The following is a 20,813-nucleotide window of genomic DNA, read 5'->3' as shown; positions in this document are numbered from 1 at the left end:
CCCTCCTGGGGACACCTTGGACATGGGACACAGAGCAGGAAATGAATCCTGGGGGATGGAGCTGGATGTGGCTGGCACGTTCCAGTTCTAGTCCTGCTGTCGCCGTTCTGCTCCTGGTGTGCCCAAACTGTTCCCAGTGTCCCCATTACACTCCTGCTGTCCTCAACTTGATTTTGGTGTCCCCATCCTGCTCCTGCTGTCTCCAACCTGCTCCTGGTGTCCCCATTCCCATTCCTGCTGTTTCCATCTCTGCCCCTCCTGTCCCTATCCCCAGCCCTGCCCCTAGTGTCCCCATCCTTGTCCCCAGTGTCCCCATCCCCATTCCTGGCTCCCAGAGAGGAACTGCTGGACACTGGAGGAGGGAACTCGGATTTATTGCTCAAAGCAGGATTTATTGCCCCAAGCAGGATTTACTGCCCCAAAGCAGGATAATTTCACAGCAGAACTAAAGCATTGGGAATATTTGTGGTTCCTGGCTTCAAAACACTGGAAAATCAGAAATGGATCCATTAGCAAAAGCTGTGGGTGTCTGGGAGCAGCAGGATGAGCTCTGCTGGCAGCTCTTGGTTTCCTGGGAAGAAGGAAGGGGCTGGATCCAGCTCCATGGATCACTCAGGCAGTGATTCCTGCTGGGATGAGAAAAGATGGTGTCACCCTGTCCCTGTCTGCATCCCGCAGGATGGACCTGGCTGGAGACCATGGAGAGCAGGAGCTCCTTCAGAATTCTACCTGATCCCCCTCCAATCCTGCTCTATCCATCCTGCCCCAGTAGCCCTCCGGAATCCCTCCCTGATCCTGCCCCATTCATTCATCCATCCATCCATCCATCCATATCCCGTTTTAGAATCCAGCCCCAATCCCACTTCACAATTCCATCTGATCCTGCTCTGATCCAGAATTCCTCCATGATCCCAATCTGTCCATCCTGCCCCAGTCCTCCTCTGGAATCTCACCCTGATCCCACTCTGTACCTGCATTCAAGCCGTTGGTTCCCACATCTTTTCCTGCAGAAAGAGAAGATCCATGAGATTCCAGCACGGATCACACACTGGGATTAACCCCAGGATCCATCCTAGGATCCACAAAGAGGGGATCCAGAGCTGGATCCACCACTGGTACTCACCGGCTGCTATGTTGTATCCATTCCTGTCCCTCCTCCCTGTGGAAAAAGAGTAGGATCAGTGTTGGTGGTACAGGATTCCCAGAACGGTGCCGGGTGGATCCCGTCCCCCATCCTGTGTTTTACCAGATTGGCGCTTCCAGACAATGAATCCAATGAGGACAATGAGGATGATGATGGCAGCGATGGACACAGCAACCACCACGACGAGATTCCCACCAGAAGTTGGGTCTGGGAAATGCAGGATGGTGAGGAGAGGGAGGGGAATCCCCAATGGGGAATTCCAAATTCCCAATTCCCACATTCCACATTCCCAGCCTCACCCCAAGCGTAGATCCCAGGCTCCAACATTCCGGGATGCTCCACCCGGCACCGGTACTGCTCCCGCTCCTCCGGCCGCGCCTCGATCCTGGCCCAGGTGTGGAAGGTGCCGTCGCTGTTGGGAACGATCCCGCCCCACTCCGTCTCCTGATCCCAGATTTCATCCCCCTTCATCCAGTTGACTGCAATGGAGCTGGGATAGAATCCGTACGCGTGGCAGGACAAGATCAGCGTCCCGTGTTCCTCTTTTCCAGACACATGGACATCAGGGGGCTCTGGAATGGGATAACAGTGAGAGACATCCATGGAATTCCATGGGAATGGGATGGGGGTAAGATCAGCCCCTGGAATTTCCACTGGAATGGGATGGGGCTGAGATCTGCCCCTGGAATTTCCACTGGAATGGGATGGGGGTGAGACCTGCCCATGCAATTCCCACTGGAATTGGATGGAGGTGAGATTTGCCCATGGAATTCCCACAGGAATTATCATGTTCCCAAGTTCCTCACTCCTAAATTCCACATTCCCACAGGAATTCTGCTCCCACCTTTGTGGCCCAGCTCCTTCTGTCCGTATCTGACGTATTTCTGGAGCCATTCCGGGCATTCGTGCCCCAGGTAATTCGTCCAGCTCTCAGCATCGTTCCCTTCACGTTCCCAGCGACTCCTGGTGATCTCAGCAGCGCTGTCAGCAGCCACAAATCTCCTGGATCCCAGGTCAAAGGAGGTGAAATCCTGCCCATTGTAGCCATCCCGGTAGGATCCACGGACGCTCCCATCAGACAGGAGGTCACAGCCGAAAAGCCGCTGTACAGTGTGGAGACCTGGGGGGATTGTACCCACAGAGACCCATGGAATTGTGTCCCAGCCCCATAGAGCCCCATTCCAACCCCAGAGTCTGATGGAGACCCACAGAGCCTGATTCCAACCCCATGGATCCACATCCCAGCCCATGGATCACAAGATATCCCATACCAGCCTAATGGATGGATCCCCATCTCAGCCCATTGGTACCCTGTGAATCCACATCCAAGCCCCATAAATCCCAGCCCCACGATCCCCTCACTCACCTCCACTCTGGTTGTACCAGTCTTGCAGTATATGCAGGTTCCCAGCAGTCACGTTCTGGCTCCTCTCACAGATCTGGGTCTTCCTATCCCAAAATCCCTGCTCGGCTCCATCCTTTATCCACTGTGTCAGTGGCTGCATCCGGCCCCTCTCGCTGTCGTAGCGTGTGAGGGGGATCCCATCCAGGTATCCCATGGCCATGAACTGGGGGATCCCTGGGCTGGGCTCTGACACCGCCACATCCAGGTAACGCAGGGAGTGGAGAACTGGAGGGACACAGAGATTTGGGGGGGGTTGAGGGGGTCATGGATCAATGAAAGAGGAACTGGATAGCCGGGAAGGGAGTGCATTCCAGTGTCCAGGAATGGGGGCTCAGGTGACCCCCGGTATCAAGGAAAGGGGGATACAAGGACTGGGATAGGTGGGATGGGGGTTCCAGGGGATCCCTGTGCCCAAGAAAGGGGGATACAAAGACTGGGAGAGGCGGGATGGGGGATCCAGGTGGCCTCTGTGCCCAGGAAAGGGGATCCAGAGATCCCCGGAGTTGAGGGAAAGGGGATCTGGGAGCTGGGACAGGCAGGAATGGAGGTCCGGGGGATCCAAAGGTCAAGGAAAAGGGCGGGACTGGGGTCTGGGAAAAGCGAGATGCCCGAAAAGGGGGTGCAGGGGGTCCCAGGCCCGGAAACGGAGATTCAGGGATGTCCCAGTGCCCAGGAATGGGGGTTCAGAAGGTCTCTCATACTGCGATTCGGGGTTCAGAGGGATCCTGATCGCCAGGAATTGGGAGATCATGGGGGTCCCGGTGCTGTGTAACGGGGTGCAGGGAATTCCCGGTTCCAGGAAATGAATGATCACAGAGGTCTCCATGCCCAGGAATGGGGGTTCAGGGGGGTCCTGGTGCCGGGGAAGGGGATGGGGAGAGTCACAAGACCCAAAATGTGGCTATGTGGGGGGTTCCCGAGTCCAGGAATGAAGGTTTAGGGTTTAGTCTGGAAATGGCAGTGCAGGGAGATCGCGATTTCGGGGGCCCCACTCACCTCTCGTCGCGCCCCCCGGGTCCCCCAGCAGCCCCAGGAGCCCCAGGAGCAGCCTCAGCGCTGGAGCCATCGCGCTGCTCCGCTGCGGGCCCGCCCCCAGTACCGGCCCCCAGTACCGGCCCCGGCCCCAGCACCGGCCCCGCCCCCAGCTCTGACTCCAATCCCCCCCCCCCATTCCTGCCTCCATATCCTGTTCACCAATGGAAGATCGATATTTAAGTGACGTCACCGGTCGCCGGGTAGATCCCGGTCTCGCAGGTTGGGACGCGGAAGCGAACGAGACCGAGGGAGCGCGGCGGGGAGTAGGGACGGGGGAATCCCAGAGAACTCCTCTGGATCCCCGCTGCGACCCCCCTGGAGCTCTCTGAGAACCACCTGGGACTCCCTGAAACCCCCCTTAAGAAAGCGCCGGGAGTGGAGAACAGGGGAGACACGGAAATTTGGGAGATCTGGGGGTGCAAAGGAGAAGGAAAAAGGCGGGTCTGGGGTCTGGGAAGGGCGGGATGCCCGAGAAGGGGGTGCAGGGGGTCCCAGTACACGTGACGGGGATCCAGGAGGGGGTCCCAGTAATGAATACGGAGGTGCAGGGGGGTCCCCATGCCCAGTAATGGGGGTTCAGGGGGTCCCGGGGTCAAGGAAAGGGGGGTGAAGGCAATGGGGGGTCCAGAGGGTCCCTGTGCCCAGGAAAAGGGGTGCAGGGGTTGAGGAAAGTTGAGAGTGGGGGCTGGGAAAGGCAGGAATGGGGATCCAGGGGGTCCCGAGGTAAAGGAAAAAGGGGACTGGAGTCTCCGAGAGGGAGAGGGTCGGGAAAGGGGGTGCAGGGAGGCTATGGATTCTGGATAAGGGGCTGCAAGGGGATCTCCGTGCTGGATAACGGGGTGCAGGGTGGTCCTGGTGCGTTAGAATAGAGGGTTAGGAAGGGTTTAATTCCTGGATTTGGGGTCGCACAAGGATCCTGGTGCGGAATGTGGGTTCAGGGGGTCCTAGTGCCGGACAATGGGGTGCAGTGGGTCCTGGTGCCCAGAAATGGGGTTCAGGCGAGTTCCCTTGCCGAGCATGAGGGTTCAGGGGGGTTCCAGGAGCTTTCAGGACCGGGGAAGTGGGTACAGGGGGGTCCCGGTGCCCCGAAATGAACGTTCGAGGGGGTCTCTGTGCCCAGGAAGGGGGGTTCGCCTGAAAATGGAAGTGCAGGAGGGTCTCAGTGCCCAAAAATGGGGGTTCAGGGGGTTTCCGTGCTGGGGAATGCATGTTAAGGGGGAGTTTCCTTCCTGGAATTCGGGGCTCAAGGGGGTTCCGGTGCCCGAAAATGGAGGTTCAGGGGGTGCCAGTTGTGGGAAATAAAAAGGTATAAAACTCTCAGAAAGCTGTGTGAAAGCAAATCTCAGGATGGAGAAATACAAGAATGCTGAAGATTCAAGGACATGAAACAATAGGGCTGCGAGCTGTGTAGAGATAGGAAAATGTTAAGCAAGATAGTAGAAATATGTAAGCTTAATAATCAACCTTTATCCATTGTTTTAAGCTATTACAAGCAAGTAGTGTTCAAAACAAGATGTACGTGTAACTTTATTAATTGGCCTGAGCAAATGCTTGTCACCTTTTAATACTATTCATACTTTTAATGCTATTGGTTAGAAACTAGTTAAAAGACTTTATAACAAAGAGAACTTCGCCTGCTGGGCTAGCAGCTGAAGCTGTTCCATCTCCCTTGCTTGGTTCTGTAAAATGAAACTGATGATTGTGATGGAATAAAGCTTCGAGACAACTGCTCCAGCGTTCCCGTCCTGTTGTTTGTATACATAGATTTATGTAAATATAAGAGAAAAAAAAATCCAGTAAAACCCAAGAGCCGATGATCAGAAATGCAGGTTCAGTGGGATCTCCATGCCAAATGAAGGGGTACGGGAAGGTCCCAATGCTAGGGAAGGAGGTATGGAAAGTTCTCGGTGCCAGATGTGCGGGTACAGGAGGGTCCCAGTGCTGGGAAAGGGGACTGAGGGGGGACACAGGACCCAAAATGGGCATTCAAGGGGTTCTGCTGCCCGGGAATGGAGGTTTACGGGGTTCCCGGTGCCCGGGAATTGCGGTTCAGGGGGGGGTCCCGGTTTCGGGGGGTCCCACTCACCTCTCGTCGCCACCCCTCCGGACCCCCAGGAGCCCCAAGAGAAGCCCCAGATCCAGCGCTGGAGCCATCGCAGCTGTCCCCGGTCGCAGCTGTGGCACAGTTCGAGAGATGCGAAAGTGAAAGTGCCCGAGGGAGCGCGGGGGGGAGGGGAAAAGGGGGAATTCCAGGAAATTCACCCGGATCCACCCCCTGGGATCCCTCTGGATCGCGCCGCCGCCTCCCCGGGCTCCGGCCGCTGCCGCCGCTGCCGGGCCCGCACAGACGCTGCCACAATGGCGCCTTTGCTGCTCTGCCCAATCAGCGCGCGACAACCAGGAGTGACATTGGCACAATCAGCCAATGGCAGCGAGGGCCGGGCTCTGCACACGGCCCAGCCTCGGCCCGCGCTCTCAGGGCCCCCCGGGCTGGGTGAGGGCAAAGGCGGAGATGAGGAACAGCCCTGGAACGGGCCCGGGCCCGAGCCGCCATTGGCCTGGAAACAAACAAAGTTCTCCGCAGCTCCCGGCACGCCTTTCCCAGCCCTGCGTGTTCGCTGGCACTGTGATAAGTGCTAAAAAATTCCTAGTAATCATAAAAGTATTGGGGCTTGTATAAACCAGAGTACTAAAGTCTGAAGTGAAGCATGGACACTAGGTAAAGGAAAATATATTATTACGTCATTCTGTTTTAAATCCCCTTGTTATGAATATTATGCTTTTCAAATAAGTTTTATTCACTACCAGCTTGCAAAATCAGACTTCCCGATAATCCTTCCTACATTTGTTTGATCAGTGCTGCCTATCTACAAAAACCAGACTTTCCTGGTGTTTATCTACAAAGACCAGATGGTTTTCTGTGAGACTGACGATTGCCCAGGGACTTTGTGAATTTGAATATGGATATTTATTCGACCACCAGTACTTACCTGGCAAAATGATGACAGCAAAAACACAAAGATTATTGATTACAACGAGAGACCGTACAATAAGAGGCTGCAAACCAAGGTTCGACGGAGCGTGGAGTGCACGGTGACTCCTCATGTTCTCCAGCACTGCTTGACCTGTCTATATCAAATAAAGCAATCTAAATTTTGTTGAATATCGAGACTGTAGTTTCTCATTTATAACAGCACCTACTCAGCAGGAAGCCCTGGAGCCTCACTTCTCCTATTCCCTATTTAGGAGCATCAGTGCATGGCTTTGATTGCCCCCAAATTGGGAAAACTTCCCCAAACCCCTGTGGATGAGTGGGAGAGGGGAGAGATTTCTGCCAGAAAACTCTAGAAACTCACAGCAAGATAATGAGAAGTAAATGAAGACCCTTCAAACCAGCTTTCCCCCACTCCTCTCTCCTTCCAGCTGCACCTCCTACCCCGGCAGTGGAGGGTGGGAGAAACGACGCTCACTTTGTAAAATTTTAAAGGTTTATTAAACCTTAGCAAAAAAATACAGCAAAAGACTGAATAAGGAGAAAAATCAGCGCTGGTAGCACAGGACTAAAGCAGCAGACCCGGGTGTGATTTGGGGGCCCACGGGGGTCCCCGGGCCGCCCCCGCCCCCCCCCCGATCTCGGCCAACGGGTGCGAGCGGCGCGGCCCCGCTGCTGAGCACTGACCCCGCCCCGGGGGCCGCCGGGACCCCCCCGAAAAAACCCGCACCTGCACCCCCCCTTCAGTCCCTCCAACCTTCCCAGTCCTGGGGGAAAAGGGGGAAAGGGGAGGACCTGGGGCGGGATCACCCGGAGACCCCCGGGGTGAGGAGGGGGGGGGGGTTGGGCTCGCTCTGAGGGGGGCGGTTCCCGCGCGAGGATTTCGGGGGGGTTCGCTCGAGGAATTTTGGGGGTCCTCGTGCCACAGATCCTCCTGCAAAGGGCTCCACTCGTGCCACCGTCTCCTCCTGTCACCCAGACCAGTTTGGGGGGCTCTTTGTGTCATCCAGAGGAATTTTGGGGCTCCTCGTGTCACTGAGAGCCCCGCGAGTGTCACCAAGAGCTCCTCGATTGCCACCAGGAGGAACGGGGAGATCCCTCGTGTCACCGAGAGGCCTGCGAGTGACACCGAGAGCCCTGTGTCACCAAGAGCCCCTCAAGTGCCCCCAGCTCTTTGTGCCACCAGGAGCCCCTGGAGTGCCACCAGCTCCTCGTATCACCGAGAGCCCCTCGTGCCACCAGGACCTCGTGCCAGAGAATTTGGAGAGAGTCTCTGTGCTACCCGGAGCCCCTGAGTGTCACCAGCCCCGTGCCAGGGTCCCCAGTGTCACCGGGGTCTTTCTCTGTGTCACACACCAGGAACCGACCCCCCCTCCGAGCACCAGGACCCCCGAATTTAACCGTCCTCGTGCACCGGGACCCCCTCAGGACCCTCGAGTTTCCTCTCTCCCCTCCTCATTCACCGGCATCACCGGACCGCCCCCCCTTTCCCGAGGAATCGCCGGAGACCCCCTCCATCAATCACCGGGCACCGGGACCACCAGAGGACCTCCCCCATCAATCAGCACCGTCACCGTGCACCGGGACTCCCCCCTCATCGAGCAGTGACACCCCCTCATCGTGCACCGGGACCGCCGGACCCCCCCTCAAACATCGCCAGCCTCGGGCACCGAGATCACCGGAGACCCCTCCATGAGTCACCGGGACCCCCCCGTCATGCACCAGGACCACCGGAGACCTCCCCAGGAATCACCGGACACCCCCTCACGAATCACCGGGCACCGGGACGCCCCCTCGGGCACCGGGACTGGACCCCCCCCCTCGTGTACCGACCACCCTCCGGTGCACAGGGCCCGGACCCCCCTTTGTGCCCCCCCTGCCCATCCCGGGGATTCCGCCCCTCCCCTTTGACTTCCCCCGGGAACAGGAGCGGGAATGGGGGGGGGCCGTGCGCTGGGGGGGCACCGGGGTGTCCCCAGCACCGGGGGGAGTCCCTTGGGGCTCGCTCCTTTCTCCCCTCTCTTCCTCCGGTTATCACCAGGGACCCCCCCAATTTACCGGGGCTCCCCCTATTCACTGCCCCCCCGTTCACCGATCCCCCCAAAGCGCTGGGAGCCCCCTCACTCACCACCCCTCCCTTATCCATGGGACCCCCCCACTCACCACTCCCCCCAAAGTCTTGTCGCTGAACTCCTTCTCTGCCGTCCATTGCTGGAGACTCCTTTCTTACATCTGCACTGGAGGTCAGGTGTAGGAACAAGCCGGCCCTCCCCAAATGCCCCGACTACCTGAGCCATGTTGTGACAACAATGCAAGGGGGAGGGGAAAGAGGACTATGGGAGGATATATTACAATAACATCATTATACATCCACAAAACTTATCTTAACATACACACACTGTTCATCCTTTAATTGTGAGAGCCAACCACCACATTGCTCATCTGTAACAACAGCGACTGCACTGGCCCCCCTAGATCAGAGGGGGATGGAGCCAGTGCCAGTCCACCCGAATCGGTGGGAGCAGAGACTACCCCCTGCCCACCTGGGTATTGCATCAGCCTAATACATATTTACAAAAGGTTATACATATTCAAACATTTTAACATAGCTCCTCCCCTGTCCCACCTGTTTCAAGCTTTTGCAGTTGTCCTATTCCTGATCATTTGTTACTTTTCAACACATTCAACAGGTTTGAATTCCTTCATTGGTTAAATGTTAACATTACAACAACTCTTCACCAACATTGATATAACAACACAACATTCACATTAAAATATCCTTAAATTTTAGCAAGACTTCTTTAATAAAAGTCAACCTTAAAAAACATGTAATATTCACTCTAACAATTGCTAAAGCCAGCAGTGTAATATATTTATCACAGTGGCCTTGAGTTCAGAGCCAGGCTTGGGCTAGGGAGTGTGACTGGGACTGCCACTGGGCTTAGGTCCAAGAATGGTGTTGGCCTTAGGGCAGGAATTGGGGCTGAGTTTGGGAATTCAAGCTAAAGCTGGCATTGGAGTGTGCGTTGGCACTCAAAGCTGCACTTAGGGCTTGAGACTGCCATTGGGATTGGGCTTAGAGTTGCAATTGGGGCTGGCTTTGTGCTTAGGGCTAAAGGTGGCATTTGGTTTAGGGCTAAGCATTTGGAAAGGGGCTGGAACTGGGGCTGGGCTTTGCAGTTATGGCCGGGTTTTAGATTAGAGCTGGAATTGAGGTTAAGGCTAAATGCACCGAGCCGAGGATGAGAGGAACAGCGGAACCCAGCCGGTGCTATGGGGGTCCCTGCATCGTAGGCAAATTGGTTTTACTTTCTGAGACGAACATAAAGCTTTTTTCTCCCCCTTCTCCTTTCTTTCTTTTTCCTTCCTTTCTTTTCCCTTCTTTTTCCTTGTAGCTGATTGGGAAGGCAGGATTTCTTGCGAGGACCTGTAATTGTCTGTCAGGAAGGCGGCTTCTGTTGTGAGAACCAGTGACTGGCGGGAAGAATGGGACTAAGAGGAATGGGACTTCCTAAGGAAGGAATCCCCGAGGAGGAAAAGAAATGAGAAGATATCAACAGATATACTCTTAAATAGCCCCCTGGGAAGAAAACTACCCCGTTGAAAATATTACTCTAACACCAAAGAATTTAAGACGATACAGTATTGTATATTAGAATAGGCTAAGAGAGAAACTAAGTCCGACTATATTTACTGGCCTTGGGATGAGTCTGAGAGGAATGTCGAATTTGTCTTTACAAATGAGCTGTGGATCTGCTTGTAGATAAGGCTAGCACTGAGAGATAAAAGAAACAATGGGATGGATTCCACTGATTGATGAATGGAAAAAGATATTTGCCTTTACAAACAAATTGTAGGGCTGCTGATAAATGAAATTGGATATCGAAAGATGAAAGAAGCAATGGGGGAAACCTATGAAATCTATAAGAATTAAAAATTAAAAGAGAGGGTTATACATTAGAGGGGAATTTCAGGTATCAGGCGTTCCGGGAAGTCTGTGCCTCTCAAGTACCTCAGCCAATGGGGAAAGAGAGAGGGAAATGCGGCCGGGAAAATAGGATAAAAAGGAGGCTGCGTCCTCCAAAAATTTCAGAGTTCCCAGGGGAATGTCCCATGGCCTCTCTCCTGTCTCCCAGTACTGCTCTGTCTCCTTTTTGGACATAAACCTCTGCTGTTTGTGGATTAATTTTCCTGACAAGTCAAATAAGGAATGGATGTGTCAGGCTTTAAACATCCATGTAAAAGCTAAGGAACAAGCCCGGTACAGATCTGGGAGAGGGGATTCTTCACTGAACAACCTTTCTAGCTCTGGCCTCTCAGTCCTGAATCTCAAGGGAAAGCTACTCTACACTCCATTCCATACAAACAGAAAATCCTGGATTTGGGAAAAACACTGTCTTGGGATGGGCTTTCTTTTCCTCCTCTCTTTTGCTACCTCCTGACTTTTTCTCTCTCTCTCTGTGAGCACTAATTTTTGCTATACACTTTCCCACTGATAATTGAACTGCTTACCATATCAAGTGTAACAGTTGTTCTCCACCTAAATTTAACATGAGCAGGTGCTACTTCTCTTTCAGGTCAAGATCAGAGCCTAAATGCAGTGATTTCAAAATGAATAAATTACCTTTCCCTCTTTCAGTCGGAAATGAGCTACTGCCACCTGCACTTGCCCTTCCCTTCCTCTCCTGAACCACCGAACAGCCCCACTGGGATGGCAGGAGCTGGGCCTGGGAACTGCTGCCTTTGGAGTTGCATCTCCTCCTCCCGTGGCCGCTGCTCAGAGCCCAGAAGTGCTCTGAGAACTTGAAGTTGTGGCAGCTGGGTTAGAGCCTACATGGGAGGAGGAGAAGGTTCACCAGAGCCCTTCTCCTGCCGTGCCAGCTCCAGGGCAAGGAGTGCAATGGAAGCCAGCCAATGTCCAAAGCCCATCTGCTCTGCCAGTTCCTGTGGGAATGAGCTGCTGCAGAGGGGAAGATTTGGGTGGGAATGTGGTTCTCTAAGAAGGCCATAACTAAATGCTTGCATGGGGATTTTGGCTTCTGGAGCAGTGGGGTAGGGCTGTTGTTGGTTCCTACCCCTCCATCCCATGATGATGTAAGGGGTGAGGGATGCCATGTGTGCTGTGCACTGGCAGTGATCTTCAAGAAATCCTATGAATCCTCTCCTTCGAGCTGGTCAAGCTCCTGGAAATGACTGGACAGAAAAAAAATTTAAAAAGTGCTCAGTTTTGTGCCCTTCTTCCCTTGTGGGGTGAGGGGCAGGAGGCAGAGGTCCAGCTTGGTCTCTCTTTGACCTTTCCTTTGAGACAACACTGTCTGCTCCCACCAGAAAGGCACAGAGGGTGCTCTTTGCCCCCACCAGTGGGAAGTGGCTCTGCTGACCCCACTAAGAGTGCTGGAAGATGAGTCTGTGAACTAAACAGTTGAATATTGCCTAGAGGGGGGTAGCAGGCAGTAGATGTGCCACCATTCTCTTTCCAGGACCCCACTGGGAGTACTTGAACTATCGACGATGAGAGAGAGACGGGGACACTGAATGGTGATCAAAATCCAATTTTTACTGAGCACTACATGTGCTTATATACCATTTACAGGAAGACTGGTAATATTTTACTGCAATCACATAGACAAACCTTACACAAACAAACTCTCACATAGACAAACTTTACATTTGGACTTAGTAAAATCTTATTTCCCATAACCCAGACTTGATCCAGTCCTCTTGCAGTCAGGTCTCGGTTTCCTCTTGCCAGGCATCCTCGTTGTCAGGCTGCATTTGCTGATTCAATCTGCAGTACTATCAGTCTCATTTGCATTACCCATATCCACACCTCCCCCGTTTCTTTTAACTAAAAATACACTCTTAAGCGATTTGTCTATTAAATTCTTAACACCCTGTAAAATACAAGGAATAACTACTACAATGCATAATATGATGCCTAATACATACAAACCTATTTGAACTAAATTCCTGACCCAGCCAGTGAGACCCCAGTGCCCTAAGAGCCAGTTCAGCCAGTCGTACCCATTATCTACCCGAAGTTTATTCACACCTTCTTTCAGGGCTTGAATGCTGGCATAGATGGGCTGGGAGTGGTCAGAAAGGTTAAGGCAACACATCCCATCGAATTCCTCAGCCACAGGCGGCGGCGGAGCTCGGAGGCGGCCCCAGCGCAGGTGGGAGCCGCGCTCGGTTGTGCGGGGGCTCGGGGCTCGCTGCGGGCCGAGGGGGCGGCAGGGGGCTCTGGCGGGTTGGTTGTGCCGGTGCCGGCCCGTGTTGGCGCTGGGCTGAGGGCGCTGCGGGAGCGGCTGCCCGCGGTCTCCTTCCCGCTGGGGCCTCGGCAGGAGCCGGTGCCGGAGCAGCGCTGGCTCGTCCCGGTTGCTGTGGGTGGCACAGAGGTGTCTGCCCTGTGCCCGGGGCTGTGCGGGAAAATTCCCGTGGCCAGAGGTTTGTGTGCCCAAAGGAGACAGAGGAGTCCTGTAAAAGTGACTTTATTGATGAACAAAGAGAGAGGCCATGCGGCATTTGCCATGCGGTCTCTAAAGCGCCGCCTCCTTTTTTATCCTCATTTTCCCGGCTGCGTCTCCCTGTCCCATTCCCCTCTGGCTGAGATACTTGGAAGGTTCAGACTTCCCGATCCACCTACTGCGTGTCCTCGTTAATATGCACCCCTACTACGATATTAATCTTACTGATTTCAATCCCTCCTTTTCTCATATTCTCAAGAATTGCCTTTACTAACTTTTAATTTCCATTGACTCAATCTCTTTTCCTGCATCCTCTTTGCCGGAAGGTGTCGTTCATGGTAAAAAATGAGAGTTACTGCAGGACGTCAGAGGAAGAAGAGCATTCGTTTAAGCCATGGTCTGTCAGGGAACCATGGAAACGTGTCCCATTCCCATCCTTTCTCCGGAATACGAGATATTTTCATATTTCCTTTGCTATCTGTTTAACCACTTTTCGGTTATCATCTGTTTGCAAACAGCCGTTTGAGTCATTTAATTTTCCACAAACTCCTCCTTCTTCTGTAAATAGATAATCTCATTCCATCCCATGGTGAAATGTCTCTTTCCTCATTTCAGCGGCTTGGTCAGCAGGAAGGTCAGGAGCTGGAGCTGTCTGCTTGGTTATTATTTCAGGGATACTTTTAAACCTAATTATGCCACTCAAATTATGGATGGATTTTCTGTGTCCTGATATGAATTCCTTAGGGATCCCAGGGGCTGGTCCATGGTGTTGTAGGATTTGTTCTGGTGGCCGTTCATCTTTTTCCCTTTTTTGGGTGCTCCCTCCATCCAGGGCTGCATCAATTGAACACTTTTATCTTATGAAATTATAAAATGTTTGGATTCCCAACTCATTTCTCTGGACTAGCAAAAACACCTCATTGCTTTGGGGAGAGGGATGATCCCCCCCCCCCATCTTTTTTTCATGAAATTTGCTCAGTATTCTCCGTTTGCTTTTTCCCTTTGCAGCTTAACCAGTTTCTGTTGCAGTCAGATATCCTCAGTATGGGCTCTGCCTTTAGTTGTGCAAATTCCATCTGTGCAAGCAGGCAGAGCTGGGGGTGAGGGGCAGATGGACTCAGGGAAATTCCTCCCCCTGGCAAGAAGGCCCTTGGGCATTGTCCACACTTCTCCAGAGCAATGTTAATTTGCATTTCTAAAACTCCTCTCCTGGCTGCCTGGAGCTAGGATTTTCTTCCAGAGCAGCCTTTAGGTGATTCACACGTCCACCCTCACAATCTGCTTTATTTTTCTTTTTTATTTTTTAACAATTTTTTATTAACAGTTTATGCGTTAAAGCCTCACCATTAATACTCTTCTAGGTTTGCAAAATGCAACTTAAAGGTGAGCTTCTAAAGATCCATTCCGATATTCTCCCATCATTAAGAGCCACCACAAATATATAGAAAAATATTCCAATGCAATCAAGTCTTTTCTGCCTCTTCTCCTAGGAGTAAAAATTGCTTGTCACACCCCTGGCCCAAACCTAACTGACAATCTAAAAGTAGGATTAATGTGAAAAATTTTTCTCATGGTGTAATCTTGTCACTGAAACTGCAGGGACAATAAAAAACTCTCCAGCAATATCTTTAGTGTTAGAGAGTTAAGGCATTACTTGATTTTGGTCAGGGTGTGCAACAGAAATAATTTCATCCACACATAGCCCGGGTGTGCAGAGAAAATCATTCCATGAGATGTGAATTTTACTAGATTATTCCTGAAATTTTAGTCTGAACCCATTGAAATCCATTGGTTTAATGTTCATTGCGTCCAGGTTGTGTAGTTTTTAGTGTTTAGTTTCCTATTGGACCTGGATTTCTCCTCCTATGATGTTAATGAGGTCCCACTCCTGGATTTCCTTCTCAGTCTTTTCCAGACCAGGTGTCTCCATCTATGCCGGGGCAGTGTCTGGGGTGGGTGTTCCTTGATGTTTGCTGATGTTTCCTTGATGTTTTGTTGAATGTTGTTATCTTTCTGGGAATCTTTTGGGCTATTCCCAGTCTGTTGAGATGTTAAACTTATCTCTGTTGAGTGGTGCAACATCCCTTAAAAAAAACCTTTTAAAATTTCTTTCCTGAGAGAAAGGCAAACCGAGCCTGACTAGTAAAATGAAATGTAAAAAAATTTAAAGCTCGTATATTTTCCAGCAGTGGAATCGCAGGCAGCCCAGTGTGTGAGTGTAATTGAGAGGCAGAGTCCTGGGTGGATGCTGTGAACAGCAAAGTGCCAAGGCAGGCTCTGTGCCAGCCCAGCTTCCTGTGGCAGAGATTTCACAAGAGACAGGATTCTGGCCACAGACTGCTTGAAATATACATCCCTTATCTCCAGCCCGCACTAGGTGGAGAATTCCCAGGGTAAGGAATTGCAAAGATCAGTTCCAAGGGAGATAATTGAATATCTGCCCTGGCTCTGGCCAAAGGTTATAATGGCCGGATGCTTGGCCTTCAGCCAAGGGCACACACTGACTCAGAAAACACTTCCTAAATGCAGCAACATGTTGCATATTCATAGACCTTCATGCATTATTCTGAATCTTTCTCCCCAACCTGTAAATCATTATTTTTTCCTTCCCTGGGGTTTTGGTGTCCCATAATCCAAGAATGTGAAGAATTTCCTGATTATCTTTTTTACCATTCTCCCAAGTTTGTTACATGAACAAAAGGTTTTTACTTTATACTCTAAGAAAAATATATTTATCACACAACTATTTATAAGTTTTGTCAATTGCAGAAATAAAAGAAACTATATTCGTACAGCAAAGTTTTCCAACATATATCATTCTCTTAATATTTGCAAAAACTCAATAATACAATGTACACTTATAACACACTTAGAATTCAAATTTCTTTTTCTCAGACTGGAGGAGACGTAGCTGGTGATCCAATCACTTTGTTATTTTTCATTTTCTCAGGTTTTTTTCCTTTTCTCCTGTCCATACCACAATACTGAGGATATTTGGGTTTAAAAAGTCATACAATGCTGTGACTAGAGCAGAGAATCTTCAATCCAGGTCCTGCAATTTCCAATTAATTCTCAGAATTCTATCACCTGCGTTTTAGTCCTGGATTACTTCTGAGATTACCTGGTCCCTCTCTGGGTCAATACAACACAAACCCTCAGTCAAAATATGTCCCAAATATTTAACCATTTTCTCCACGATTTCCTCTTTTATTTCAAATACTCAAAAATGCTTTTTAGCCTGAACATTCAGCCATTTCACAGAGGCTTCTTCTACCACTTCTTGTCCTCCTGATTGCAGCAAGTCATCCACATCCTGCATTAACCCAATCCCTGCTTTTGGGTAAATTCTTGTGATATTTTCTGCAAGGCTTGCCCCAATAAGGCTGGTGCTTCTGTGCATCCCTGCAGAAGGACCGTCCATGTCTTTCCCATTTACTTTTCTACCTCTTGTTCCCACTCAAAGGCAAAATCCAGTTTACCATCCTGTGTCAGTGGGCATCCCCAGAAAGCATCTTTGCCATCAAGGACTGAATGGTGTCAGTGTGAGGAGGGCACCTGGTTCAAGATGGTGTAAGGATCTGAGACTGTGGGGTGCCTGGGTTTAATAATCCCATTTATTATTCTTATGTCCTGCACCATTCTATCGAGTCCATCTGATTTTTTGACTGGCAGGATAGGAACATTATAGGGAGAGATCCTTGGCTTCAAAAGCCCTGCCTTTAGCAGGGACTCAATAAGAGGCTGAAAGCTCTGCCTTCCCTCCCTTGGAACAGGGTATTGCTTTTAGACACCACTTGTACAATTTGCTTCAAAGTACTTTGGAGAGGCTCCATATCTAATTTTCTCTATTTTTCTGGTTTTGGGCAAATTTGGGGGAAAACCTCCAGAAGGAGCCCCCAAACAGCAAACCCCCCGACTCCTCCCCCCCCACCCCACCGGGTTCGGGAAGAATTTCCTCGGAGAAGAGTGGGAGAAAAAACCTGTTTATTTAACAAGCAAGACACTCCCCAGCACAGGGAAAAAAGACAACACCAGCTGACAAAAAAACTCTTTCACCGTTCTGAAGGGATGACAAACTCAGTCTCTCTGGCGAGTGGTCGCTCAGTTATCAGTCTCTGGCGCTGGGGATGACTGCTGCAGGTGACAAAGTGTAGCCTCCCGGTGTTTCTTGGGGTTCCCAGGTCCCCGTCCGTTCAGATGGTATCCAGGAGAGGGAGGGGACGGGGTGGAAGAGAAAACAGTCCAGGGAAAAAGTTGGACTGCCTAGCTGAACTAACTAATAAGCAGAAAGCAAGGGCAAAGCGAAGGAAAGAAAAAGGCAGAAGCGAGCAAGCAGGCAAGCAAGCAGGCAAGCAAGCAGGCAAGCAAGCAAGCCAGCAAGCCGAGCTAAAACCTCTCCTAAACATAGACCATGGGGGAGGTGAGCCGGCTGATAACAAGACAAAACAAAGCTTCACTCTCAGACTCAGTCCTGGAAGCACAGGACATAATACCAAACATAATCAGGACACACGATTGGAGATAGAAACACCATAACATCACCCTAGGACATTCCACCCCTTATCTCCATATCGTGAACATACTAAACAGCATGTAAAAACTTCAGCAAGTAGAAATTTCCATCTTTCACTTATTCGGACACATTTCCTTCTGTCTCATGCTGCCTCACCCCACAATCAGATCTCCCTGAGGCACACATCGTGTTGTTCCATCTCTCTGCATTACCCACCATGTACAACCTGGTCCTTGAGCAAAGACAATCCCACGAATGGGTTTGTCTGTACTCGGGGCAGAATTGATCCAAACTGCCTTCCCCAACAAACCTCTGATATGTGCCACTGGGACTTTGTCTCCATCTACTATATTCAGGGACTTAGACTGGGCAGGGCCCGCTCGGTTGGTGGAACCCCGGGTGTTAACTAACCAAGTGGCCTTTGCTAAATGCTGCTCCCAGTTTTTGAATGATCCCCCACCCAATGCTCTCAAGGTGGTTTTTAACAGTCCATTGTACCTTTCCACCTTCCCTGCAGCTGGTGCATGGTAGGGGATATGGTACACCCACTCAATGCCATGTTCCCTAGCCCAAGTGTTGATAAGGCTATTCTTGAAATGAGTCCCATTGTCTGACTCAATCCTCTCAGGGGTGCCATGCCTCCAAAGGACCTGCTTTTCCAGGCCCAGGATGGTGTTACGGGCTGTAGCGTGAGACACAGGGTAGGTCTCCAACCATCCAGTGGTGGCTTCCACCATGGTCAGTACATAGCGCTTGCCCTGGCGGGTTTGAGGCAGTGTGATGTAGTCAATCTGCCAGGCCTCTCCATACTTGTACTTGGACCATCGCCCCCCATACCAGAGGGGCTTCACCCGCTTGGCTTGCTTGATGGCAGCGCACGTCTCACAGTCATGGATAACTTGAGAAATACTGTCCATGGTTAGATCCACCCCTCGGTCTCGTGCCCACTTATATGTGGCATCTCTGCCCTGATGACCTGAGGCATCATGGGCCCATCGAGCCAGGAACAACTCTCCCTTGTGTTCCCAATCAAGGTCTATCTTCGACACCCCTATCTTTGCAGCCTGATCTACCTGCTGATTGTTTTTCTGCTCTTCATTAGCCCTACTTCTGGGAACATGGGCATCTACATGGCGAACCTTCACAGGTAATTTCTCTAACCGGGTAGCGATATCTTTCCACTCTTCGGCAGCCCAAATTGGTTTTCCTCTACGCTGCCAGTTAGCCTCTTTCCATCTCTCCAACCATCCCCACAGAGCATTGGCTACCATCCATGAATCGGTATAAAGGTAAAGCTTTGGCCACTTCTCTCTTTCAGCAATGTCTAAGGCCAGTTGAACCGCTTTGAGTTCAGCAAGTTGACTGGATCCACCCTCTCCTTCAGTGGCCTCTGCTACCCGTCGCGTGGGGCTCCATACGGCTGCTTTCCACCTCCGATTCATCCCCACAATGCGACAGGAACCGTCGGTGAATAGAGCATAGCGTGTTTCCTCTGCTGGCAGTTGGTTATATGGTGGAGCTTCTTCAGCCCGTGTCACTGGTTCTTGTTCCTCATCTGTGACACCAAAACTTTCACCTTCAGGCCAATTTGTAATTACTTCCAAAATCCCAGGGCGATTCAGTTTTCCAATCCGGGTGCGCTGTGTAATGAGGGCAATCCACTTGCTCCATGTAGCACTGGTGGCATGGTGGGTTGAGGGAACCTTTCCTCTGAACATCCACCCCAGCACTGGCAGTCGGGGTGCCAGGAGGAGTTGTGCTTCTGTGCCAACCACCTCTGAGGCTGCTTGGACCCCTTCGTAGGCAGCCAAGATCTCCTTCTCTGTTGGGGTGTAGTTAGCTTCAGACCCTCTGTAGCTCCGACTCCAAAATCCTAATGGTCGGCCTCGAGTCTCACCAGGCACCTTCTGCCACAGGCTCCAGGACAGACCATGGTTCCCGGCTGCAGAGTAGAGCACGTTCTTCACATCTGGTCCCGTCCTGACTGGGCCAAGGGCTACTGCATGAGCAATTTCCTGCTTTATCTGGGCAAAAGCTTGTTGCTGCTCAGGGCCCCAATGGAAATCGTTCTTCTTGCGGGTGACCAGGTAAAGAGGGCTCACAATCTGACTGTACTCAGGAATGTGCATCCTCCAAAAACCTATGGCGCCTAAGAAAGCTTGTGTCTCCTTCTTGTTGGTTGGTGGGGACATAGCTGTGATTTTGTTGATGACATCAGTAGGAATCTGACGCCGTCCATCTTGCCACTTCACTCCCAGGAACTGGATCTCTCGAGCAGGTCCCTTAACTTTACTCTTCTTGATGGCGAAGCCGGCTTCCAGGAGGATTTGGATGATTCTCTCTCCTTTCTTGAACACTTCTGCTGCTGTGTTCCCCCACACAATGATATCATCAATATATTGTAAATGTTCTGGAGCCTCACCTTTTTCTAGTGTAGTCTGGATCAGTCCATGGCAGATAGTAGGACTGTGCTTCCACCCCTGGGGCAGTCGATTCCAGGTGTACTGCACTCCCCTCCATGTGAAAGCGAACTGAGGCCTGCACTCTGCTGCCAGAGGAATGGAGAAAAATGCATTGGCGATATCGATAGTGGCATACCACTTTGCTGCCTTGGACTCCAGCTCGTACTGCAGTTCCAGCATGTCCGGCACGGCAGCGCTCAGTGGTGGAGTCACCTCATTCAGTGCACGATAGTCTACGGTCAGTCTCCATTCTCCTTCAGATTTACGCACAGGCCAGATGGGGCTGTTGAAGGGTGAGTGGGTTTTGCTGACCACCCCTTGGCTCTCCAGCTCACGGATCATTTTATGGATGGGAACCACAGCATCTCGAGTTGTTCTGTATTGTCGGCGATGCACTATGGAAGTGGCAATTGGTACCTTTTGCTCTTCTCCTTTCAGAAGTCCTACAGTACTTGGATTCTCAGACAGTCCAGACAAGGTGTTCAATTGCTGGATGCCCTCTGTCACCACAGCTGCTATCCCAAATGCCCACCTGAATCCTTTTGGATCTTTAAAATACCCCCTTCGGAGGTAATCTATGCCCAAAATGCATGGGGCCTCTGGGCCAGTCACAATAGGATGTTTTTTCCATTCATGTCCAGTCAAGCTCACATCAGCTTCCACCAAGGTAAAGTCCTGTGATCCACCTGTCACACCAGCAATAGAAACAGATTCTGCCCCCACATATCTTGATGGGACTAATGTGCATTGGGCACCAGTATCAACCAAAGCTTTATACTTTTGTGGTTCCGATGT

The 20,813-nt window shown here is 51.3% G+C and overlaps 1 protein-coding gene across 2 annotated transcripts; it reads right to left on the bottom strand.

Moving 5' to 3' along the window:
* Window positions 1-353: 353 nt before the first annotated feature.
* On the bottom strand, window positions 354-3,623 carry LOC148217874 (class I histocompatibility antigen, F10 alpha chain-like). Of its 2 annotated transcripts, none has more exons than XM_088158341.1 (8): window positions 3,546-3,623; window positions 2,511-2,774; window positions 1,989-2,264; window positions 1,444-1,716; window positions 1,247-1,351; window positions 1,124-1,159; window positions 972-1,004; window positions 354-629 (listed from the first exon to the last, which is right to left on the bottom strand). In XM_088158341.1, exons 1-8 carry the CDS (start codon window positions 3,613-3,615, stop codon window positions 613-615), a joined length of 1,074 nt encoding a protein of 357 aa, XP_088014467.1. In that variant the 5' UTR covers window positions 3,616-3,623; the 3' UTR covers window positions 354-612. The 2 variants fall into 2 exon arrangements, with proteins under 2 accessions (XP_088014467.1, XP_088014468.1); XM_088158342.1 differs by having other exon boundaries at window positions 354-626.
* Window positions 3,624-20,813: the final 17,190 nt, after the last annotated feature.

This window comes from Sturnus vulgaris, unplaced genomic scaffold (assembly GCF_052056855.1).
Source record: "Sturnus vulgaris isolate bStuVul1 unplaced genomic scaffold, bStuVul1.hap1 Scaffold_198, whole genome shotgun sequence".
NCBI classification, from domain to species: domain Eukaryota; kingdom Metazoa; phylum Chordata; class Aves; order Passeriformes; family Sturnidae; genus Sturnus; species Sturnus vulgaris.
This window is presented reverse-complemented; position numbering and strand designations above follow the sequence as displayed.

Bases quoted from the DNA above. Each gene is read 5' to 3' on its own strand.
- LOC148217874 (XM_088158341.1), bottom strand. From the start codon at position 3,615: ATGGCTCCAGCGCTGAGGCTGCTCCTGGGGCTCCTGGGGCTGCTGGGG. The intron at 2,775-3,545 runs GTGAGTGGGGCC...GTGTCCCTCCAG, and splicing joins CCCGGGGGGCGCGACGAGAG to TTCTCCACTCCCTGCGTTAC. The intron at 1,717-1,988 runs GTGGGAGCAGAA...ATCCCATTCCAG, and splicing joins GAAGGAGCTGGGCCACAAAG to AGCCCCCTGATGTCCATGTG.